Source organism: Tasmannia lanceolata, unplaced genomic scaffold, assembly GCF_043159265.1.
Source record: "Tasmannia lanceolata isolate RefF3 unplaced genomic scaffold, GAP_Taslan_0.1 ptg000002l, whole genome shotgun sequence".
In the NCBI taxonomy this organism is placed as follows: domain Eukaryota; kingdom Viridiplantae; phylum Streptophyta; class Magnoliopsida; order Canellales; family Winteraceae; genus Tasmannia; species Tasmannia lanceolata.
The window spans coordinates 52,875,278-52,897,744 of NW_027518679.1; the positions used below are offsets into that span (position 1 = coordinate 52,875,278).

Genomic DNA, 22,467 nt, shown 5'->3' on the forward strand with positions numbered 1-22,467 from the left:
AATGGTAAGGACCCACGCCCCTAACTTGCTTTTCCCCTCTCTCTTCTGTGAAACAACCAATTATTCCAAAAGCTTAAGCCGTTAGAGTCAGTGTTTTTTTTAGTCATTTGTACTTTTAACACTTCCCCTCACATGCCCCCTCTTTGTTGGTGGTTAGCAGTGCACGCGGCACATGTGGCCCAGCTTTTGGGTTGGCCGTAAACATGTTTTTTAATATCTAAGTAGTTATTTAGTTTTGAACCCAAGACTTGCCGTGAAGCAATTGCTCTGATACCAAGTGAAACAACCAATTACAAAAGCTTAAGCTATTAGAGAATTTAGAGTTGCGTTATTTAATCATTTACAGTTCTACATCTCTCTCTCAAACTAATTCAATTTCTTGCAGGGCTTGTTCCAGGATTTTGGATTCTCCAACCATGAGCACGTGCTCAAACCTTCTCCACAGCTTCTTCCCCAAAACGAGGTTTAAAACACCACGGCTTCAAATTTCTCCCCTGTTTAGTTTTGCCAGCTGGTAATATTACTTATATTTGTCTTATTTGTATAATTGTTACATGAGATTCTTTCTAAAGTTGTCAAAAAATTAGAGGCAAGTAGACTGTAGTTTGTCTCGATGGTTTCAAATGAGATGTTGCTGGCTAGGTTCCAAAAGCCTGTTAATGCCAGTTGGAAAATGAGATCTGTTTGGGATGCAATCAACCAAGTGGAGCCACGTCCAGTAAAAGAAAAATGGAGGAGCTCAAATCCCAACAAAAGCAATAAATACACATTGACAAATCAATGGTCATTTCAGTACCCTTTTTATTTTCCAAACGGAATCCTGTTTTCAAAGTGGTTTCCTTTCCCCTCCTAATGCAGTAAATAAAAACTCCTTTGACTCTCCCGAATTATTATTGTGTCAATCGAGTACTCAGCCGCATCAACCGAGTACTCGACTGCGTCATGCTGATTAGACTAGGATTTTCTTCGGCCGCATTCTGCGCCGCATCCACATTTTTAAACTCTGGTTTTCAAATAGTTTGATTCTCTCTCAAATAAACAATATATCTTATTTATTAATTACACTCTTCCAATATCGCTTAACATCGCTCATCTTTTCCATGTTTTGTAAGGATTAGGATTATAATACTCTCTTTTTTGAAGAAAGGTGACGTTATTCATTGAAAATATGACTCTCTCAATCTCTGTCTGATGCCTTAAGCCCTGTGTAAAATATTGATCGTGAACTGGCCACAGAGAGTAGGATTTGAAAGCAATTTGAAAGCAATACAAAAAGGATCCGATGGACAAGGGATCCGAACGGATGGTGACCAAGATGGTTATATTCTTTTTGTTTTTGGCAGGTAAGCTGAGATCGAATCAGTGATCTCAAGGCTGAGATAGAGAGCCAAGATTGTTAGATTCATCCGAAGTGTTTTCCATTGATACCACGGGTCCACGACTTGACAATGTCATTTTTAAAATCAGTGGGGGAATATTTTATTTTTACTTGTAATCATGTCCCCTAGCAGCTAGTCTTATTTCACGGATCTATTTTCTTTAAAATATTCATTTGTAAATAAGGAAAGTGTGTCTGATCTCAAGCTCAGATAAGCTTAGAAACTCATGTGGGCCCACATTTTTGGGGTGATCCAAAGCATTCATTTGAAAGGCCCTTGCATGGATAGAGTCTGCACCCAAACTCGAGTCGTTAGGCTCATCCTAACCCATCCAAAAGTGGGGGAAAAATGGACAGATATTGTTGCTCCACGGATCTGCCCAAATTTTCCCTCTTCAAATGGAAGGGTTAGGATGACCCTAACCACCTGATTTTTGGAACACACACTATCTATGAAACGGCCTTTCAAATGAATGATTTGGATCACCCCAAAACTGTGGGCCCACATGAGTTTATGAGCTCCAGCTCAGATAAGCTTATCTGAGCTCGAGCTCAAAAATACTTTCCTCTTATAAAATAATGGTTTATAAAAATAACAAGGTCTTCTAAGTGGTAAAAAATCTTCAGTCTACTCTCAGCAATCATGGCCGTCATCTTCTTTCAAGAGAAAAAAAACATAGCCGGTGTGGTCTTATAACTTTCACTAGAACGTTGAGAATAGTCTTTTTAGTTACTTTCCATTTTCTTGTAGGTATGGAAAAGTGACATAGAAATCGTATAAAAATTCTGAAAATTTCACCGAATGACATCCAAATTAGAGTTGACTGTAACGTGTCGTGGCGGCTGAAGCCGTCCCAGAATGAACTCATGGTATTGAGAAACCTTGCTCAATCTTGGGTAGCGCTGGGTTTAAAGAAAAAAAATCCAAGCCCGACCCGACTCATATAGGTGTACTATTACTTACTTAAATATCTCTTGAATAACAAATGATTTTTCAAATATATTAGCATAATTGTCTTCGAGGTGATCCTGTTTGTGATGTGAATATATAATTTCCATCTCAAATTTTTACATGATAATAAATTTAGGGAAGTGATATTTACGCCCATTTTGATCACCAGGGACACCCAGCGCCAGTGTACGGGGCAATCAAACCTGCTGGATTTTTCTGACTTTAAGTACATTAGCCCCCCTTAGTCATTGATACACTGGCGCTGGCGCTGGGTGTCCCTAGTGATCAAAAGGGGCGTAAATATCACTTCCCTAAATTCAGGAGATGATTTTTCACACCCCCGCCCCAGGATAATTTGCCCTCCTCTTTGAAAGAAAAAATCATCACCCTAAATTTAAGAATTATTAGTGTGAAGATTTGTTTTTTGGGCAGTGATAAATCGACCCACTATATCTTAAATCGACCCCATACAGGGGCAGTGCTGAGAGAGATAAAGCGAAAGGAGAGATGGGGTCGATTTAATATATTAGGGGGCCGATTTATCACTGCCCTTGTTTTTTTTACTTACACAATCTCTAAAATTAGCTAAAAAATAAAACCCGACTCAACCCTACAGAAACTATCTTGGGTAGGTTTGGGTTTACAAGTCTCGGATTTTCTTATAAAAAATTAGACCATGGTTAGTTTCTCGTTTAGAAGCAGTAGTGGGGTAAGATGGATCACGTGGGGCCTCCAAGTCAAAGTGACGCTGCCCACGGAAAACTGTCGGCCACGAGAAGAAGCTGTTGATATTATTTGACCTGGCCGAAAAAACTGGGCAGATGGGCCCTAAGTCTCGTTGACAATATTTGAGTCAATGCCTTGTCATAACTCAAGAAAAGCCCCGGGGTTTTAGGGCACCCCTAGATAGACCTCTCTCTCTGCTTCTTTCAATTGTCCTCTTTTTTTCTGCTCTCTCCTCTCTCATGTATCCAAGGTCTCTTGCTCATGGGTGCGTATTGTAGAACTTTCACACATTATTTTTTGTGGAGGATCTTTTATACCAATCCGAGTATGAATTTCCACACCTGCGATTCCTCATCTCAGTTACATCTCTAGTATTCTGTGGCCTGAGCTTCAATTGTAACGAAACGAAATATGGAGCTATGATCTGATAGACAAGCGCACAGCTAACCCAACCCGAAAGACGGAATGGAAGTCCTTAGAGCTTTGGAGGTCTTGAAGATCGGTACGATGGGTGTATAAATTTGATTTTTCCTGCCAAACCCATTCAGTTTTAAGGTGAGAGAGAAGGTATTTTACATTTTGATTTTCTTCTATTTTAAAAGATAGGAATGCTAGCATCACACGTGGCTAAATAGCCACTTGACCGTACGCGGACGCTGATTGGTTCTGGCGTGTCATAAAAATCAATATTACTCTACCAATATGAGACCGTTACAATTTCCTCATTATGGGAAGTTTTGGATTTGGCACTAATTACTACAATAATTTCACGTGCATTTCTTGAACTTACACACTATAATGTGATCTTTACATACTATGAAGTACCTGGTGAATCTATTTTTCTAAGCAAGATTAGTCAAATGGAGGAAAAGTTTGAGAGGGGAGATTTTTGGGATACGGAGAATTCACTTTGATTTAGGTGTATGCATGAGAAGTTTCACAAGTGACCATCTTTTTATCCTTTTATCCTTTTATGTTTCATGTTCTTTTAGGGCTTTTGTTCTTTCGGGCTCATTTCTGTTTTTCTCTTGGCCTTGGATTCAGGTTGATTCACGTATAGATATTTTGGCATGAGATGGCGGGGTTATAATTTTGTCTCCCCTTTATTTTATTAGGGAAATGGTTTCTGCACAACCTGATACACGCATGCTCTAGCTTGTTGTTCAATATTTAATTGCATTGTAAGTGTTTTTTGGGATTCATAATTGTTGGGTTTTTAGCCGAAGAAAACCCACTTTAGTTTTGAAGCAAATAAATATTTGGATTTAAAGAACCAAACAATCAAGAGAGCAATCACACAAAAGAACACAAAGATTTATGTGGGAAACCCTCCAACGAAGAGAGAAGAACCACGGGGCAAATCTGTCGAAATATCCACTAATCAGAATAAGTAATACAACGTCTATTTCTCAAGTTTTTCACCCAAAAACTTGAGGCCATACAAGAAATAAGAGAGATAAAAGGTCACCTCGTTGCGAGCAACAAAACCCACTTTCTCACCAAAATACCCACTTCAATCTTCAAGTCGAAGAAGCCCAAATCTTCGCGAAGTCTCCATGCAATGGGCGGATCCAATGGCATGGTGAAAATCTCCAGGAAGAAACACTCCAAACGTTAGGTTTTGATCTTACACAAAACCCCCAAAAGAGAGCACAAGAAAACCCTAGTTTTCTTCTTCTTCTCTACTCTCTCTTTTTTTCTTTTCTTTTTATTCACTCACGGTTTCCCGTTTCACGTTTTACACTTCACGCGCGCGTGCACATTACCACGATTCTCTCTCTTTCCTATTTCAATAAGGAAAGCTAGGTTTCCTAATTTAATAGGAATCGGTTGTGGGTGTGTGGGGTCTACATGGGGCTGGACCCCACAATAATAATAACCTTTTTACGGCTCTTTAAATACTAAATGACAACCTAGGTTTGCGCATGTATCAAAACATGGTTAATATTCAAATGAAACAAAAATGTATCAAAACATAGTTGTGCTGAAATCATTTCCCTTTTATTTAGTTTTTTTCTTTTTTTTCGTTGTTTATTTTTCCAGTTTTACTTTTCAATTCTTTCTCATGTAAGAATTAGGAGTTGGGCGGATTTTTGTGGGATGTTATTATTATTTTTTTGTGTTGTACGGATTTTTAAATATTTATGCTTTAATGGAGAGCTTATGATTGACCTGCAATCAAGCCATACCTAAAAAATTGGGAGTTTTGAAAAATGTGTAAAAAAAATTATAGTACCAGGCTCCTTATAATAAGACTGGATTAGGCCAACTGGCATAATATTTTGGGCTGATGAGCCTATAAGGCAAAGAACCATATAGACAGCAATAGTATGCTTGAAAGGGTGGTCTTCTTCTCTACTCTCTCTTTCTTTTTTTCTTTTTATTCACTCCCGGTTTCCCGTTTCACGTTTTACACTTCACGCGTACGTGCACACACCGCCACGATTCTCTCTCTTTCCTATTTCAATAACGAAAGCTACGTTTCCTAATTTAATAGGAATCGGTGTGTGGGTGTGTGGGGCCTACATGGGGCTGGACCCCACAACAATCTCCCTCTCCAGGCCCACGAAGAGGGAACACCAACCTTGACTCTCACTTGGAATCCATACAAGCTATGCCCATGTATAGCTTAAGCTTTTTGATCATATCAGACGAATTCCTATAGGCATGAATCTTCTTCAACTGCACTAACCGTGCCTCGATCACATCACGGATCCATTGGTTCCTGAAAATCAATTCCACTACTGCCCAGTGTTCTTTACCTTTACAAGATTGTATCTTCTGGAACCTTTTTGGCTCCCCCTCACTAATAACCAATATATAATCTGAGGTAGGATATCTCGTTGATGACTGATGCTCTCTAGTAGATCTTCTAACTTGAGATTCCACTATATCTGTCTATGGGGGATGCTCCCCCTGCTCATGATCTATCACAGTATCATGACGACCAGCATCTGATCCATAATCACTACCATATTCTTGCACTTCTCCCCCATGTGTAACACACTCAAATGGAGAATGAATAGATGTAAGATTAATAATACCATCAACCACACCTTTACCTTTAGGGTCTTCAAGCCTCTCAAAATCTACAAAAGTCTAGTCTTCATGGAACACAACATCTCTACTTCTGACTATCTTTTTCTTTTCAAGATCTCATAGTCTGTAGCCAAATTCCCCATTTCCATAGCCCCATAAATATGCACGGAGTAGCTTTATCGTCAAGCTTTAACTTTTGCTCTTTGGGCACATGAGCAAAAGCTTTACACCCAAACACCCTCAAATGAGAGTAGGAAACATCTTTTCATGTCCATACTCTTTCTGGAATATCAAAATCTAACGTAGCCGAGGGAGATCTGTTAATCAAGTAGTAAGCAGTGTGAACTGCTTCACTCCAAAATGACTTTGGCAACTTAGCCATCTTCACCATGCATCTGACTGTCTCACTAATAATGTGGTTCATCCTCACTGCCACCCCATTATGCTGTGGAGTACCAGGAACTACCTTTTCATGTCTTATTCCATGTTTAGAACAATAACGTTCAAACTCGTTTGATGTATACGCTTCCCCATTACCAGTATGAAGGCACTTTACAGGTTTTTCTGTCTCTCTTTCTACCATGACATGAAATCTCTGAAAACATTGGAACACCTGGTCTTTTGTTTTCAAAAAATAAACCCACACTTTCTTTGATGCATCATCAATAAAAGTGACAAAATAGCGATTGCCAACCTCAAAGGGACCACACATATCAGAAAAGACCATGTCTAAAATATCAAATTTTCTTTCTGATGATGTAACAAAAGAGTCCCTATGTTGTTTACCAAATAAACAATGATCACATGGGTCAAGATGCGTACCTTTGACGAATGGAATAAGTGCCTTCTTTGCCAAAATCTGCAACTCTTTCTCACTCATGTGAGCAAGCATCTTATGCCACAAGCTAGGAGAACTGTCTTCAGTAACATTTACCACATCCTTGCACACTTTTGCATAAGTCTTGTATAGTGTGCAACAAACCTCCCCCTTTGCAACAATGAGTGAACCTTTGGTAAGCTTCCATGTTCCCTTACCAAAGTAGCTTTCATAACCTTCCATATCCATGGCTATCCCAAAAATAAGATTAAGGCGCATATCAGGAACATGTCACACATGCCTCAAAGTCAACGTGCACCCAACATTGGTTTTTATGCACACATCACCAATTCCAACAATCTTTGAGAGTTTAGTGTCGCTCATTTTCACCATACCAAAGTCTCATGCTTTATATGGAGTAAAGAACGCCCTATTAGGAGTAGCGTGGTAAGAAGAACTTGTATCAACAACCCACTCTATACCTTGATTTGCAACATGTAAACACTCTTCTTATTCAAAAGAGAGTGTTATCACATCTCCATCAGACTCGGTAGCCGTAGTGTCTTTATTATCATCATTTTTTTGATTTTTACCTTCTTTCTGTTCTCTTTTGTAAATCCAACAATTCTTCCTTCTATGATCCTCTTTGCCACAGTGGAAGCATTTTTTCTTCTTTCTTGAATTCGACATTTCTCTAGATTTGTCATAATGTTTTGACCATTTGCTTTTACTTCTACCCCTGTTCTCTGTGACAAGAGCTTATGCATGGTCTGTACTCATTGACTTCCTTCTAGTCTCTTCATTAAGTAAGCTACTAATAACTTGGCTCATACTAAGTACACCATCTGGAGCAGAGTTACTAAGTGACACCGCCAAATTTTCCCAACTGTCAGGTAACGAGCTCGAAAATAACAAAGCTTGCAACTCATCATCTAGCACCATCTTCATTGACGACAATTGCTTCACTATGCTCTGAACTTCATCCAGATGCTCTGCGATCGAACCACCTTCTTTGAGCTTTAGGTTCACAAGCTTTCTAATTAAGAAAGCTTTGTTCCCAACAATCTTCCTCTCATAAAGACTTTCTAACTTTCTCCATAGAATGTGCAGATGTTTCATTAGACACATGGTGGAACACACTGTCATCCAACCATTGCCTAATATATCCGATAGCCTTTCTATTTAATTTGACCCAATCTCTACCAGACATGCTAGTCGGCTTGGCTTTTTCACCTTCAACGGGTTCATACAAATCCTTACAATAAAGAATATCCTCTATCTTTGGTTTCCAAATCATCCAATTTAATCCTGTAAGCTTGATCATGGTTCCCGTAGAACCCTCCATCTCAATCCACACAAACAACTATGCTTCCAAACAACCTCAGCTCTGATACCACTTGTTGGGTTTTTCGCCGAAGAAAACCCACTTTAATTTCAAAGCAAATAAATATGTGGATTTAAAGAACCAAACAATCAAGAGAACAATCACACAAAAGAACACAAAGATTTCGTGGGAAACCCTCCAATGAAAAGGAAAAAACCACGGGGCAAATTTGACGAAATATCCACTAATCAGAATAAGTAATACATAGTCTCTTTCTCAAGTTTTTTACCCAAAAACTTGAGACCATACAAGAAATAAGAGAGATAAAAGGTTACCTCATTGAGAACAATGTCACGCCCCTGCCCCGCAATGTAGATATTGTTCGGTTATAGGTTGCTACCCTCCCCGGTTTTATTTTCCAGCAGCACTAACCGTGCCCGACCCACTCCGTGGGGCCCGCCCCTTGGAGATGCTGAAAACGCGTCTGCACAGGGAATGAGGTTCTACAACATATAATCCATGAACTTTCTCTCTCCGCTTCCGATGTGGGACTATTACAATTCACCCCCTTATAGGGCCCAACGTCATCGCTGGCACATCGTACTAGAGGAGGTACGGCTCTGATACCATTATGTCATGCCCCGGCCCCGCAATGTAGGTATTGTCCGATTCTAGGTCGCTACCCTCTCCGGTTTTATTTTCCAGCAGCACTAACCGTGCCCGACCCACTCCGTGGGGCCCGCCCCTTGGAGATGCTGAAAACACGTCTACATAGGGAAAGGAGAAATCCACATATATAGCCCACGATGTGGGATCTCACAAACAACAAAACCCACTTTCTCACCAAAAATACCCACTTCGATCTTCAAGTCGAAGAAGCCCAAATCCTTGCGAAGTCTCCATGCAAAGGGAGGATCCAATGGAAAGGTGAAAATCTTCAGAAAGAAACGCTCCAAACGTTAGGTTTTGATCCTACACAAAATCCCCAAAAAAGAGCACAAGAAAAACCCTAGTTTTCTTCTTCTTCTCTACTCTCTCTTTCTTTCTTTTTTTATTTTTTTTCTTTTTATTCACTCATGGTTTCCTGTTTCACGTTTTAGACTTCACGTGCGTGCACACAGAATCACGATTCTCTCTCTTTCATATTTCAATAAGGAAAGCTAGGTTTCCTAATTTAATAGGAATCGGTGTGTGGGCTACATGGGGCTAGACCCCACAACAATAATAACCTTTTTACGGCTCTTTAAATACTAAATGACAACCTAGGTCCGCGCATGTATCAAAACATGGTTAATATTCAAATGAAAAAAAAATGTATCAAAACATAGTTGTGCTGAAATCATTTCCATTTTATTTAGTTTTTTTTTCTTTGTGTTTGGTTTATTTTGGCTTTTTTTTCTTGTTTATTTTGTCAGTTATACTTTTCAATTCTTTCTTATATAAGAATTAGGTGTTGGCCGGATTTTTGTGGGATGTTATTTTTTTTATGTGTTGTACGAATTTTTAAAGTTATTTATGCTTTAATGGAGAACTTATGATTGTCCTGCAATCAAGTCATACCTAAAAAATTGGGAGTTTCGAAAATTGTGCAAAAAATATTGTAGTACATGTACCAAGCACGAGATCAAATGTAGCAGATACAATTTGCACCATTGGCCCCTATCCCTGTGGAATGGAACAAGGGCAATTAACCCCAGTTTCCTGTCGAACCTGGAATTCAGTAATTTCAATGGCACAACAGTAAAGTATATTATGGATATTGCCTAACTGTATACTCATGTCATGAAATATTGGATTCAATTGAGACTTCCATTCAAGTATACATTAGACAAACTAACATGTCCGAATCTAAGGTCGGAGACCACTCTTTTATGTTTTCCACGGATAATAAGAATTCATAGCTAACTTAGTGATGGAAATTGTAAATTACAGTAAGTTTTAGCATATCTTTTCCTTCCATTTTCACTTGGGCCTTGATATCATCTAATGGGCAGACCGCAGAATACACATTTCTCTAATTGGTAAAGTGTTTAGTTAGCTATTATTGCTTCTTTCCAACCTCCTGGAGATAGTTCTTCCTTTCTTATGTTTCTACAGATAAGTTGGCCCTGTGATGAGTTGTTAAGCAGGCAGGATCATTGTCGGCATTCCTTCATATGAATGATTATGGTAACTTGCTTCTTCTCTGCTTTTTCAACATCTCTGAGTCTGCTTAATGGCTGCTTAGGTACGACTTCTCCTACGCATCTGAAGTTCTTTTTTCTCTGGCATGATGTCTTTCTTCGACTCTTTCTAGGGCCTTCTGTGCTTCAACAGAGGAGAATTGATAATTCATGAAAGCTTGGATGAGCTTAATTGCCACTGATTTGGTTGGTTACATTGCTGAGTTATCAGAGATGTCAGTGAAGGAGAGTTTCCTTTCCCTTTTATGGTACTTCTTTCAGCTTTTACTAATAAGGAGATTTGGATCTGAGATTTTTAGTTTTGGAAACAGGAGACTTTGTGAGGCTCCTTATAATAAGACTGGATTGGGCCTACTGGCATAATATTTTGGGCTGATGAGCCTATAATGGCAAAGAACCATATAAACAGCAACAGTATGCTTGCAAGGATGGTCTTCATTCTAAGGTATCTATAACAGAAAATCCTCTTTTTTTCTTACTTTTTTTGCTTCAACTTTGTATTAAAATATCTATTATTCTTCTCTCCGGATAAAAATGCAATGTGTAGACGTTTTGTTAGATTATGTCATGTAAAGTGTGTACTTAGATTGGCCAGTGATATCCACCCTCCAACAACCCAACCCCACCCAACAAAAACCGTATGACCATAATTACACACAATTTTGAGTCCAATAATCAGTTTTGGACTCAAAATCCAAAAGAAACATGGCCCTAGCAAGTTCATTCTCCACGTATACTTTTCTGAGAAATTATAAGGTGAAAACCCTTATAGTCCCTTATTTCTCAAAAAGTACTGTACGGACCATGCTATAAGATGATCCAAACCATTCATGTGATGAGCCACAACGTAAATTGGTTGTGGTCAAAAAATCATTTCCACAGGATGATCCCAACTCTTCGATCTATAGAGAAACTGCCTATTATGGAAACCTACATAGATAGGAGGGCTAGGATCATCCTATGGAATTGATTTTCGGGGAACAACCTAGTTACATTGTGTTCCATCATATGGACGGTTCGGATCATCCTATGATGTGGTCCGTACATTACTTTTTGAAAATATATGGGAGTTTGAGGGCTTACACCATATAAAATCTTATACTTTTCTATACCATACACAAAAGTTGAGAACCGACCATGGCCTATTTTGGATGATGAACTAGGCATGGGAATATCCCTGCCCATTTAGATTTTGCATTCAGTATTAGGAGACCTAAATCTGCCAAACCCTCCACATTATGTGATTAATACTTGGTAGGGCCTTACTTTGTGAAAAAATTTCTTGTCATGGCGTCCGCAGTAAAATCCTTACTTCCTTGGGTGTCACCAATATCATTTTACCTTTCCGAACTTTTCTGTGAACTATGGTGCAAGCTCGAGTGGAGACAGGGAATTGGAGAGAGTAAATTGTTGTTTATATCTTTACTATCGCGTCGGCCTGTATTTAGATTGGGCAGGGATATTCCCCTTGCTTTGCTATTAGACTACAGCCTAGCATTAATGCTGTGTTTGGTTGCTCATATGTGGGAAGTCATCCCCGTTGCATGATCTTCCGAAGATCTAACCAAAGCATGTTTGGTTGCCCAAACTCCCTTTGACCACCAGACATCCTCCAGACATCATTATTACGTGGCTAAAATGTTCTCTCCGCTAATCTTCTCCCCATCTTTCACCATTTTGGTGGATTTGGGGAGAAGATTAGGAGAAGATTCTTGTCTTATTCACTTTCTCTCTCTTCCCTTTTCCTCTCTCCCACTATTTATTTTGGTAATGACACCCCTACATCTTCTGCTAATCTTCTCATGGATTGCCACTCAACCAAACATTACTTACCAATCTTCCACTATTCTTCTCCCCATCTTCCACGCTTGTCTTATTCCCTTTGACTTCTTCTTCTACTAAGATGTGCATCATTTTTCATTAAAGACTCCGTTTCTTTGGACATAAAATAGGAAAACAAATTTTATGCCCATTTTTCTACTTCAAAATGAGCATTAAAATAATTTTGCCTCCATTTTTCCACTTAAAAATGGGCATTAAAACAATTGTTGCGCCGCACTCAAAGGTAGGGCATTTCCCATTGATATAGGAACTTCTGTACCAGAAACAATGGTATCTCCAATTATAGCCCCTCTGGGATGTACGTTTGAGTTCTTTACATGTACGTACAATTACAGCTCTGATCACTTCTGATCTTTCGAGGCGTCCATTTTTTTGGCATGTTAAATGTTTTTTGCATCCATTTTGCTACTTAAAAAATGGGCAAAAAAATTTGATTACACCTATTTTACGTTGAAAGAAACAGAGCAGCTTCCCACGCATGAACTGATTTCTGCCCTACCATATTTTGATAATGGCACCACTCACATTGTTTTACACAGTCTGAATGTTAGGATAAAATACCCAAGTCAGTTTATTTTATTTTGGGAACGGTAACAAAGTAGAAGGAATTGGCGTATCCATGTTCAATGATTAGAAAGCAGACAATTTGTATAATTGTATCTCATCCGGGCTAGGCTTTAGAAGGTTTAAGCTCATGGCTCTTCACATTCCCAACTCCTTTTGATTCTATGATTGCTTTATGAATGTCGGTAGAGAGCATAACCAACTCTCTACGTGGGCAATCTTTTGCAACAAAAATACTAAAATAGATGACTAAGAGGATTTCGAATTTTACTCCATAAAATTAGGGCGATGATATTTTCACCCCTGCAGCACGCATTCGCCCCAACAAAAATAGATGACTAAGAGGATTTCGAATTTTACTCCATAAAATTACGGCGATGATGTTTTCACCCCTGGAGTAAGCATTCGCCCCCCTTATAACGTGAACAGTGAGCAACTTTAATGCTTTTTGACATCAGATCACGTTAAAAGAGGGGCAAATACATACTGCAGGGGGCGTGAAAATATCATCGCCCTAAAATTAATATTTGATTTACATTTAAATTTAGGGAAAACTACTAGAAGCCTCATGGATAAAAACATATCTACACGAATCCCCCCAAAATTTGCTTAGTTACCAATCACCCCATATGGCCATAAATAGCTTTTAATTTCGCCAATTACCCATTTTACCCTTTCTTATGTCACCTTACAAATCCCTAAAATCTCTCCATCGATTAATCTCTCTCTCTCTCTCTCTCTCTCTCTCTCTCTCTCTCTCCATCAATAAGTATCGTTTGAACTCTCTCTGGCTTTCTTAATTTAGAAATTTTAGGCGTGCATGTACGTACAGCCCAAAAATACAGTGGGTCCACATTATTTTGGTGATCCAAGCCATTCATTTGTTGTTCTCAGACGTGGATAGGAAGTGCCCAGAATATCTCCTCCGTAGGATGATCCTAACCCTCCGATTTGTTTAGGTTTAAAATGGGTATCGGAGGGTTAGGATCATCCCATGGAGGTCATTTTTTGGGCACATCCGAACCAACAAATGAATGGCTTGGATCACCAAAATAATGTGGGCCCACTGTATTTTTGGTATGCACGTGCATGCACGCCCGTCCCATATAATTTCTCTAATATATATATATATATATATATATATATATATAGAGAGAGAGAGAGAGAGAGAGAGAGAGAGAGAGAGAGAGAGAGAGAGAGAGAGAGAGAGAGAGAGAGAGAGTTCAAACAATTAATGGATGGAGAGATTTTAGGGATTTGTAAGGGTGATATAAGCGTAAAAAGGGAAAAAGGCAAAATTAGAGTCTATTTATGGACGGTGATTTGTATAGATAAGTTTTTATTTAGGGGGGTTTTAGTAGTTTTCCCTTTATTTTACTGTGTGCAATGGATAAACGCAAAGAAAAATTTTATGATGAAAAAGTTTACCATGTATAAGTTTTACTCGGGAAATTGTTCTGTGATAGTTTTTCCACGACTGGTACTGACGCTTAGGATTTGCCCAAAAAAGCCATTTCAGTGCATGTCGGTCCCATCGTGATCAACAGTCTTGATTACATGAATCTCTTGGTGACAGGTGGGACCCAAAGGTTGATCGTTTGGATTGATCCTTAGGGATAGGGGTGCAAGTTTGGCCCTGTCAGCCCTGATCCCAAACAGGGTCTTGGCTGGATTTTCCAACCCTGAGGGCGAGTCAGGGTTCATTTTTTAGGCCCTGACTTAGGCTCGGGTCGGGTTCAGCGTTAATACCTCAAGTCAACCAGACCTGGCCCGACCCTAAGTTTTTTATTATAGAATTGAACCATCTGCGCATGTTTCTTTTGCTAATGTTTTCTATTATCTTGGATTGATGTTTCTTTAGATTATTATTATTAATTGTCTCTGTTGCCCGTTATGTTGTTGAATTCATATTGTCTTATTTTGTTCCCTTTCTCTGTTTATTGACTTTTTGTTCTATATGATATGTGGTTGCTTTATTTTTTGCACTCTTAATAGGTATTTGCACTAAGGTCAATCAGGGCGGGCCGGGGTCGCGCTAAGCCCTGTAGGGCAGGCAATGGGTTGAGGTTTTTCGGCCTTGAATCAGGGCCAAGATAATGGGATCTAGGGCTGGGCTAGGGTTCAAAACCCTAGCCCAACCCGACCATGTTGCAGCCCTACTTACGGACCTTGCCTGGTGGGACTAAAATGGAAGAAAGGTGAGCTTTTATAAATAATTTTCAAAAAGTATTGACGTCTTCCAAGATGATCCGAGGGGGGTACAATTGCCAAAAATGCCCTTTGCCTCTCTAACTTATCAATGATTTTATAAGCGGCAAAGGTCATTTTCGGAACTAACGTATGCACCACTAGATTCGCTACTTCATCTCATCTTGTTATAAGTAATATTCTGTTAGTATACCTTTCCTCAAAAGAAACCGTTGTTCTGCCGCCAGAGTTGAAACTGTGCTACGTCTTTCCCTTTTGGGCCGATCCGTCAGAGGGGAACATTTCCCAATTAAAAACGGCCACGTCATTCATTTTCCAAATCCTTTCTGCCCTTTTCACACTGTTTATTTCGGTCATGGATTTTACACACTCTTGGATAAAACTATTCATTTTTTGTGAATTTGTTAGGGCGCTGTTATCCCCCCTAAACGAATAAAATCCCCCCTTTTAACTGTTTCTGTGAGAGTGGTTCACAGCTTTAGGATAAATTCACCCCCTTTAACGTTTTTCTTTTGCCTTTAAAGCCTGAATAACGTTGGGGGGATTTTATCCATCAGAGGAGATGTATAGAATAAGCTGCTATTGATTGGGGCCATCCTAAGCAAAAGAAGAAACTTTGGTACAGACCGGCCAGTCTCGAGCTAAATTTCCTTCAGCCATGGGTGGTTGTAGCGGGTCCAATTTGGACAACGAAGATCCCGTCCGACGTTGTAAGGACCGCCTGCGTCTCATGAAACAGGCCGTCTACTCTCGGAGCCACTTAGCTTCTGCTCTATTCTCCTACCTCTATTCTCTTTTCTTCGTGGGCTTCGCTCTCTACTATCCTCCTATTCAATCCCATTCCTCACCTTCTCGTTACCCAACCACTCTTCCCACTCACATCCTCTCCACCTCCATAGAAAATCAATCTGGAAAATACCCTCATTTGCCCGCTAATTCTAAAGATTTCGGTTCCACTTCATCCTCCGCCAGGAATTGGCAAGAGTACCCACTCCCCTCCGCTCCGCCATATGAAGGAAGCAGTTACCAATCCTCCCCCAAATCAGGTGGGAAAATTAGGAATTCTTATTATTAACAATAATCTTTATGTATTAGTCTTTTTAATTGTATTATGATTTTTTTTTTTATGGACTATTGAGATCTTTAGAATTAGCTTTGATCGTGAAAAGCACTTTGCTCTTCTTCTTTTATGTCTTATCTTTCTTCTGTTACTTGAATTTTATTTTGATTTTGCCATCTTAATTACTTCTTCCGCTCTACCAGAAGCGAGATCCAATATCAGTCTGGCAGAGACATCGGAGACCGGAACCCCTACTGCAGGTGAAATCTCCGATCGGATGATTCGATATCTGACCGAGATAAAAGATTATTTTATCAAGGTGGCTGAGGCCGGAGGACCCGTCTCAGATCTGCTTGAGACCCGCCGGGCGCAGTTCAATCAGAAGTTCCCGCAGATGGAAAGTAAGTAAGAAAAGAAGAAAAAAGTCAGGCTTCTTTTTCTTTTTCTTTTTATGGGTAAGCTGGGGTTAGGCTTAAAAAAAAAAAAAGGTTAGGCTTCGTACTCTCTTGTTTCGATGATGATGATCCAGGTCTCTAAATTTTGTCTTGAATTTCTAATTCAGAGAATGTACACTGTAGCAACCTTTTGAGTAACCTTTTTTGGAGGTGGACATGGAAACCGCCTCTCGCGGTCAAGTACAGGCTCGATATGGGTGAAGCTTCCGGCAAAGGAAAAAGCCACTACTCGACGTTGGAGACTCTTCTTGCGTGGGAGAATAAGCTATACGACGAAGTGAAGGTATTTTTTCGAAAGTGTGCTTTTTATCGTAATATTTGAATGTGGATCTCGTATTTATTTCTAACCATATTTGATACGACAGTTAGGATCATCGGGTAAATACCATTTTCTGGTCACGAAATCTTCATTATAGGGCTACCAGATGAAGGGTCTGGATCACAATAATGTCATGTGGGTTGGATGAATGCATGTTCTTCTCATGGTATCATTGGCTTGATTAAATACGTACTGGTCTGGTATTTTGAGAACTAACGTCATAGGTTGTTGAATAGGAATATAAATTTGCACTCTAATGAGGGGATGGCCTTCTGAGGATTAGTAGTTTTTATGCGAATATAAACTCTAATATGTAGTGTTTTTAGGGATTATATGTAGTGAGTTTCAGTAATTCTGAATTCATGGATTGACCACCTTTTGGCTTCAGAAAATTGAAAATGTTGACAGTCATCGCCGACTCTCCATGGTGCCGGAGGGGACGGGCCGGTGCGGGACCACACTCATGAGTCTTTCCTAGTTTAAACTAGGAGATTAATTAAAGCAGTTTCTATTTTGTTGAAGTGGGTAATAAAAAGAAAGGAAAATGATATGGAGACCAAGAGTACCACCTAGCAGGGGACTTGCAATGAGAACATGCCATGTGTTCAAAAAAAATTTACTTTTTTTTTTTTTTTATCCCGGAAAGATAACGGCCCCTGGGCGGATCAGCAAATTTATATATAAAAAGATGGGACCATACAAGAGGAGGGGAAACCTCCTAGCCATCAATACATGAAGTCATAGCCCAAGAAAGAGAGGAAGAAGGAGGGGAAGCCTCTAACTCGACAAAATAGCAAGCAAAAGCCATAGGAAAAAGACAACATTCAATGCTTAGAAGGGAGAGTGCCCTTAGTTGATCTTGCTTCTGATGTTGGGAAGACCGAGTGCATCACATCTTGCTGCCCCTCTTGCCAGGCGAGGCATGGAGGCCCAGGAGAGATAGAACAAATTGAATCTTGATGAACAGCCGAAGTTTGCAAGGGCATCTGCAACTGAGTTTCCCTCTCTGAATTGGTGATTGCAAGTGGGAGACAAAAAACAAATGAGTGGTTGAATCTCTTTCCAGAGATATTGGTTGCCCAAGGGATATGCCCTTTCCCGTCGATGAGATCGATTAGAACTTTGCTATCTGATTCCACAATCATCTTGCTCATATTAAAGGCCTTGCAACAGCGGAGCCTGTCCAATAGCGCCCGTAAAAAAAAAATTACTTTTTGTTGATTTCCCTTAAATTAAGAGCTGGCTCGTCACTTGTGATGTTGTGGCGTGAAATTATTTGTTCGGTCCCCTTTTAGGTCATGGTATCTACTTCCCTAGCATTACTCAAACGGTGTGTTTGGATTGCCAGAATCAAGAATCGGTATGGGCATCAAATTCCATTTCCATACCAATTCCCTCTGTAAAGGGAATGACAATTCCGTTTTTAATGTTTGGATGATTTTTTAGAATCAGGGAATCATAATGACATCTCCCTCTCCTCTCCCAAACCCTCTTCTCCCTTCCAAATGATTTCTCAAGCTTCTTACAAACCCACATTAGCTCTTCTGCTAGGAATCATTTTGGTCAATCAAAAACCCCAACCAAGACAAAGATCCAAATCCTAACCCTAAGGAAGAGATACCAATCCTAACCCTAATTACAACCTCTTGTAGTGGAGATCCGACCAAACCCTAGAAACAACACCAAAAGCAAGAACCCCAAGCACAGGCTAAGGAAAAGCAAACCCTAGTAAAAAATTCTTAAGTGGAAAATGATAAATAAATAAAGATTTATGAAGAAAAAATAGGGTACTTTGCTTACACAGCCATGAAAAAACTGAGTATTCTTTTTTCTTTTCTTCCCCAATCAAAAAATTGGATATCTTGCTGCCTAGAAAAAACTGATTTTTCCTCGTTTTGTCTCAGCAAGAAACTGCATATTTTGATGACAATCCTGAAAAAACCCTTACAATGCAACTCAAGAGTTTTGATAATGAGGGTATAAGGAAGAAGATGATGAGTGAGAGAGAGATTCATGATATTCAACAATATTTTTCATGGGTATAAGGAAGAAGATGATGAGTGAGAGATTCAACAGTATTCGGAAGAAAGAAGGTAGAGAGAGAGAGAGAGGATAAGTAGCTTTTGGAGGGCTGTTTTGGAGAGAGAGAGAGAGAGAGAGAGAGAGAGAGAGTACCACCTATTGGGATGGGTAACGATATCCACTCTAAATTCTGACGTTATTTCCGCTTGGCATATTCATTCCCATTCCCAATTTCATACCACACACATCAATCGACCAAAAAAGAATCAGACTCCGATTCTTTTTTCCAAATCCGACGATCCAAACGCATCAAAAAAGAAAAGATTCTTTAATGTTTTTTTAGAAAGTGTGTTGGGATGAAACAAACTAGGATGGAGCAAGAAGATGTGTTTCAAGAGAAGAAAATTGTTCCCTTGAAGTCAAACACACAAAGAAACAGTTAGGATCATCGGGGTAAATACCATTTTCTGATCATGTAACCTTCATTATAGGGCTACCAGATGAAGGGTCTGGATCACAATAATGTCATGTGGGTTGGATGAATTCATGTTCTTCCCATGGTATCATTGGCTTGATTAAATACTGGTCTGGCATTTTGAGAACTCTAATGAGTGGATGGCCTTCTGAAGATTAGTAGTTTTTATGAAAATATAAACTCTAATATGTAGTGTTTTTAGGGATTATATGTAGTGAGTTTCAGTAATTTGAATTTCATGGACTCGTCTGGCATTTTGAGAACTCTAATGAGGGGATGGCCTTCTGAAGATTAGTAGTTTTTATGAAAAATATAAACTCTAATATGTAGTGGTTTTAGGGATTATATGTAGTGAGTTTCAGTAATTCAGAGTTCATGGACTAACCACCTTTTGGCTTCAGAAAATTGAAAATGTTGACAGTCATTACCGACTCTCCACGGTGCCGGAGGGGACGGGCCGGTGCCGACACAACATGGGCTGGTGCAAGCCCACACTCACGAGTCTTTCCTAGTTTAAACTAGGAGCTTAATTAAAGCAGTTTCTAATTTTGTTGAAGTGGGTAATAAAAAGAAAGGAAAATGATATGGAGACCGAGAGTACCACCTAGCAGGGGACCTGCAATGAGAACATGCCATGTGTTAAAAAAATTACTTTTTGATGATTTCCCTTAAATCAAGGGTTGGCTCACGTCACTTGTGATGTTGCGGCGTCAAATTATTTGTTTGGTCCCCTTTTAGGTCCTGCTCTCGGTTTCCGTAGCATTACTAAAAAAGAAAAGGTTCTTTTAATGATTTTTTAGAAAGTGTGTTGCAATGAAACCAACTTGGATGGAGTGAGAAGATGAGTTTCAAGAGAAGAAAATTGTTCTCTTAATGTAAAACACACAAAGAAACAGTTAGGAATATCGGGGGTAAATACCATTTTCTGGTCATATAATCATCATTATAGGGCTACCAGGTGAAAGGTCTGGATCACAATAACGTCATGTGGGTTGGATGAATTCATGTTCTTCTCATGGCATCGTTGGCTTGATTAAATACTGGTGTAGACACCCCATTTTGACCGTGCCCTTAACCTTCCAATTTTATGCAAAACCCTATCAAATCAGTGAGGTAGGGTCCCAAACTTCATCCTAAGCTAGGTTAGGGTCCCACCAAGGACCCTGCAAAATTTCGTCGAAATCTAAGCTCGTTTGCCTAGCGAACAGGCCGAGGCATTGCTGTAGTGTAAATGCGCAGAAGGGGGGTGGATTATCCGGAGCGGTGCAGATCGTGGTCCGAATAGGACATGATAGAACCGCGCGCCTATCACTTTTTCGCGCAACCGCGCGCTCATCACAACTAGAAGTGCCAATATCAACTTCCCCTTCTACCTATAAATAGCAATATAACCATCATTTTCAAAAGGATTAGAGTTTCTTAACCTAATCTAGAGAGAGAAGCTCTCGGTTTTGAGAGAGAAAGCAGATCTCGGAAGTTATCTCTCCCGTTCATCTTCTCCGATCAACCTTTTCAGATCAACCTTTTCCGGTGGGATTGCCGAAGCTCCGGCAAGCTCGATTCTCTACTGCTGGATCTACGGCTTCCTGATCTATGATTTCTGCTGACGAGCTCTTCTTAAACAGAAAAATCCGTCCAATGAAGCTCTCATCTCACGTACAGAGGCCTCAGAATCTCGCTCCTTTGCTATATGTAGAAAAAAAAACTCATTCTCAGATTTGAGAGAGGGAGTGAGAGAGAGAGAAATCATAATTCTCGAGCTAGGGTTTCAGGAAAGGTTGTTTTGAGATAGATTGTAAGGAATTGTGGAATTTTGATCTTTTGTTCTTCAAGTTTCGTGTTTGGAGCTTGTTAGGATTTCGGATTTATGTGTGTGTTTTTTTTTTTCGAGTGAGATTTGTTGCGGAGTTGGATTTTGTTGAGGTCGACCTTCGTAATCTTCTTTTCTGTTGGATTTTGTTGTTTTGAGCTGGTTAGGGTTTCAGATTTGGTGTGATTATCGCTTTTGAGGAGGTTTCGAAGAGTTTCGATTTTTTTTCGTCTTAGTTTTTTTTTTTTTTTTTTTTTTGTGTGTTTTGGAGGTGGTTTGAACTGGTAGGGTTTTGGATTAGGAAAAATCGGAAGGAGGAGGTGCAGATGTGAGATCTGTTGAGGATTTTGTGAGTTATGGCTTCTTTCGAGGTTTCTGTGAAGGGGAATTGTTGTAGTGGAAGAGGAGAGAGTTTCTCTTCCGGTTGTAGCGAGCCAAACGATGGCGGAATCGCAAGGAAGGCCGTTCCGGAGCCGTCGTGCCGGATTTCAGCTTCTCCGGCTGCCGGAAAAGATTCCGAGGACTCTCTCTATACAGAGCTCTGGCACGCTTCTGCCAGACTGCTCGTGACAGTTCCTCGAGTAAGTGAGAGAGTTTTCTACTTTCCTCAGGGGCATATAGAACAGGTTGAGGCGTCCACGAATCAGATCGTTGACCAGCAGATGCCTGTTTACAATCTCCTGTCAAAGATACTTTGCCGTGTAATGAACGTAGAATTGAAGGCTGAACCGGAGCTCAGATCTGAGAATTAAAGGAGAGCTGGGAGTAGAAATTTGAGTAAAATTGAAGAATTCAAAAGAGGAAAGGAGGCTATTCATCATCTTTTTCGGATATCACTGGAGCTTTGACCGAGCTACAATCCAAGTTTTTTTTTTTTTTTTATCAAAATCATCATCAAATATTTCTGGCAAGTATCTTCTTCAGGTAAGTACTCTCTAATTTCCCATTTTATTTTTCTTATAATTTTGCTATAGTCTTTAAGATTTGATGTTTATAGTGTTAGGAAGGGGATGTCAATAAAGCATTCTATCAAGTCAGTATAATTTGTTTTAAGTTCATAATTTTTGAAGTGTGCTCCAAAGTTTTCTTACTTTTTTTTTAAATACGATTTTCCCTTGCTCTGTTCATTTTAGTATAGTGATACCCACATCTTAAGATTTTGAGTTTATGCTGTGTTACCATAGATGTATGAGTCATCTAATTCCTTTTGTTTTTAAAGTTAGTTCAGAGCTATATTTGTTAAGTTTCATAAAGGCTTGCTTGTTTTCAAATGAAGTTATCCTCAGGATATAT

The 22,467-nt window shown here is 39.6% G+C and overlaps 1 protein-coding gene across 1 annotated transcript in view; it reads left to right on the forward strand.

Annotated features, from left to right (window-relative positions):
* Positions 1-15,691: 15,691 nt before the first annotated feature.
* The window catches only part of LOC143893025 (nitrate regulatory gene2 protein-like), a 28,364-nt gene continuing 21,588 nt past the window's right edge, over positions 15,692-22,467 (forward strand). The window contains exons 1-3 of the mRNA XM_077397966.1: positions 15,692-16,079; positions 16,297-16,494; positions 16,656-16,831. Of these exons, the coding sequence (XP_077254081.1) occupies positions 15,692-16,079; positions 16,297-16,494; positions 16,656-16,831 (762 nt within the window). The remainder of the gene's footprint in view (positions 16,080-16,296; positions 16,495-16,655; positions 16,832-22,467) is intronic.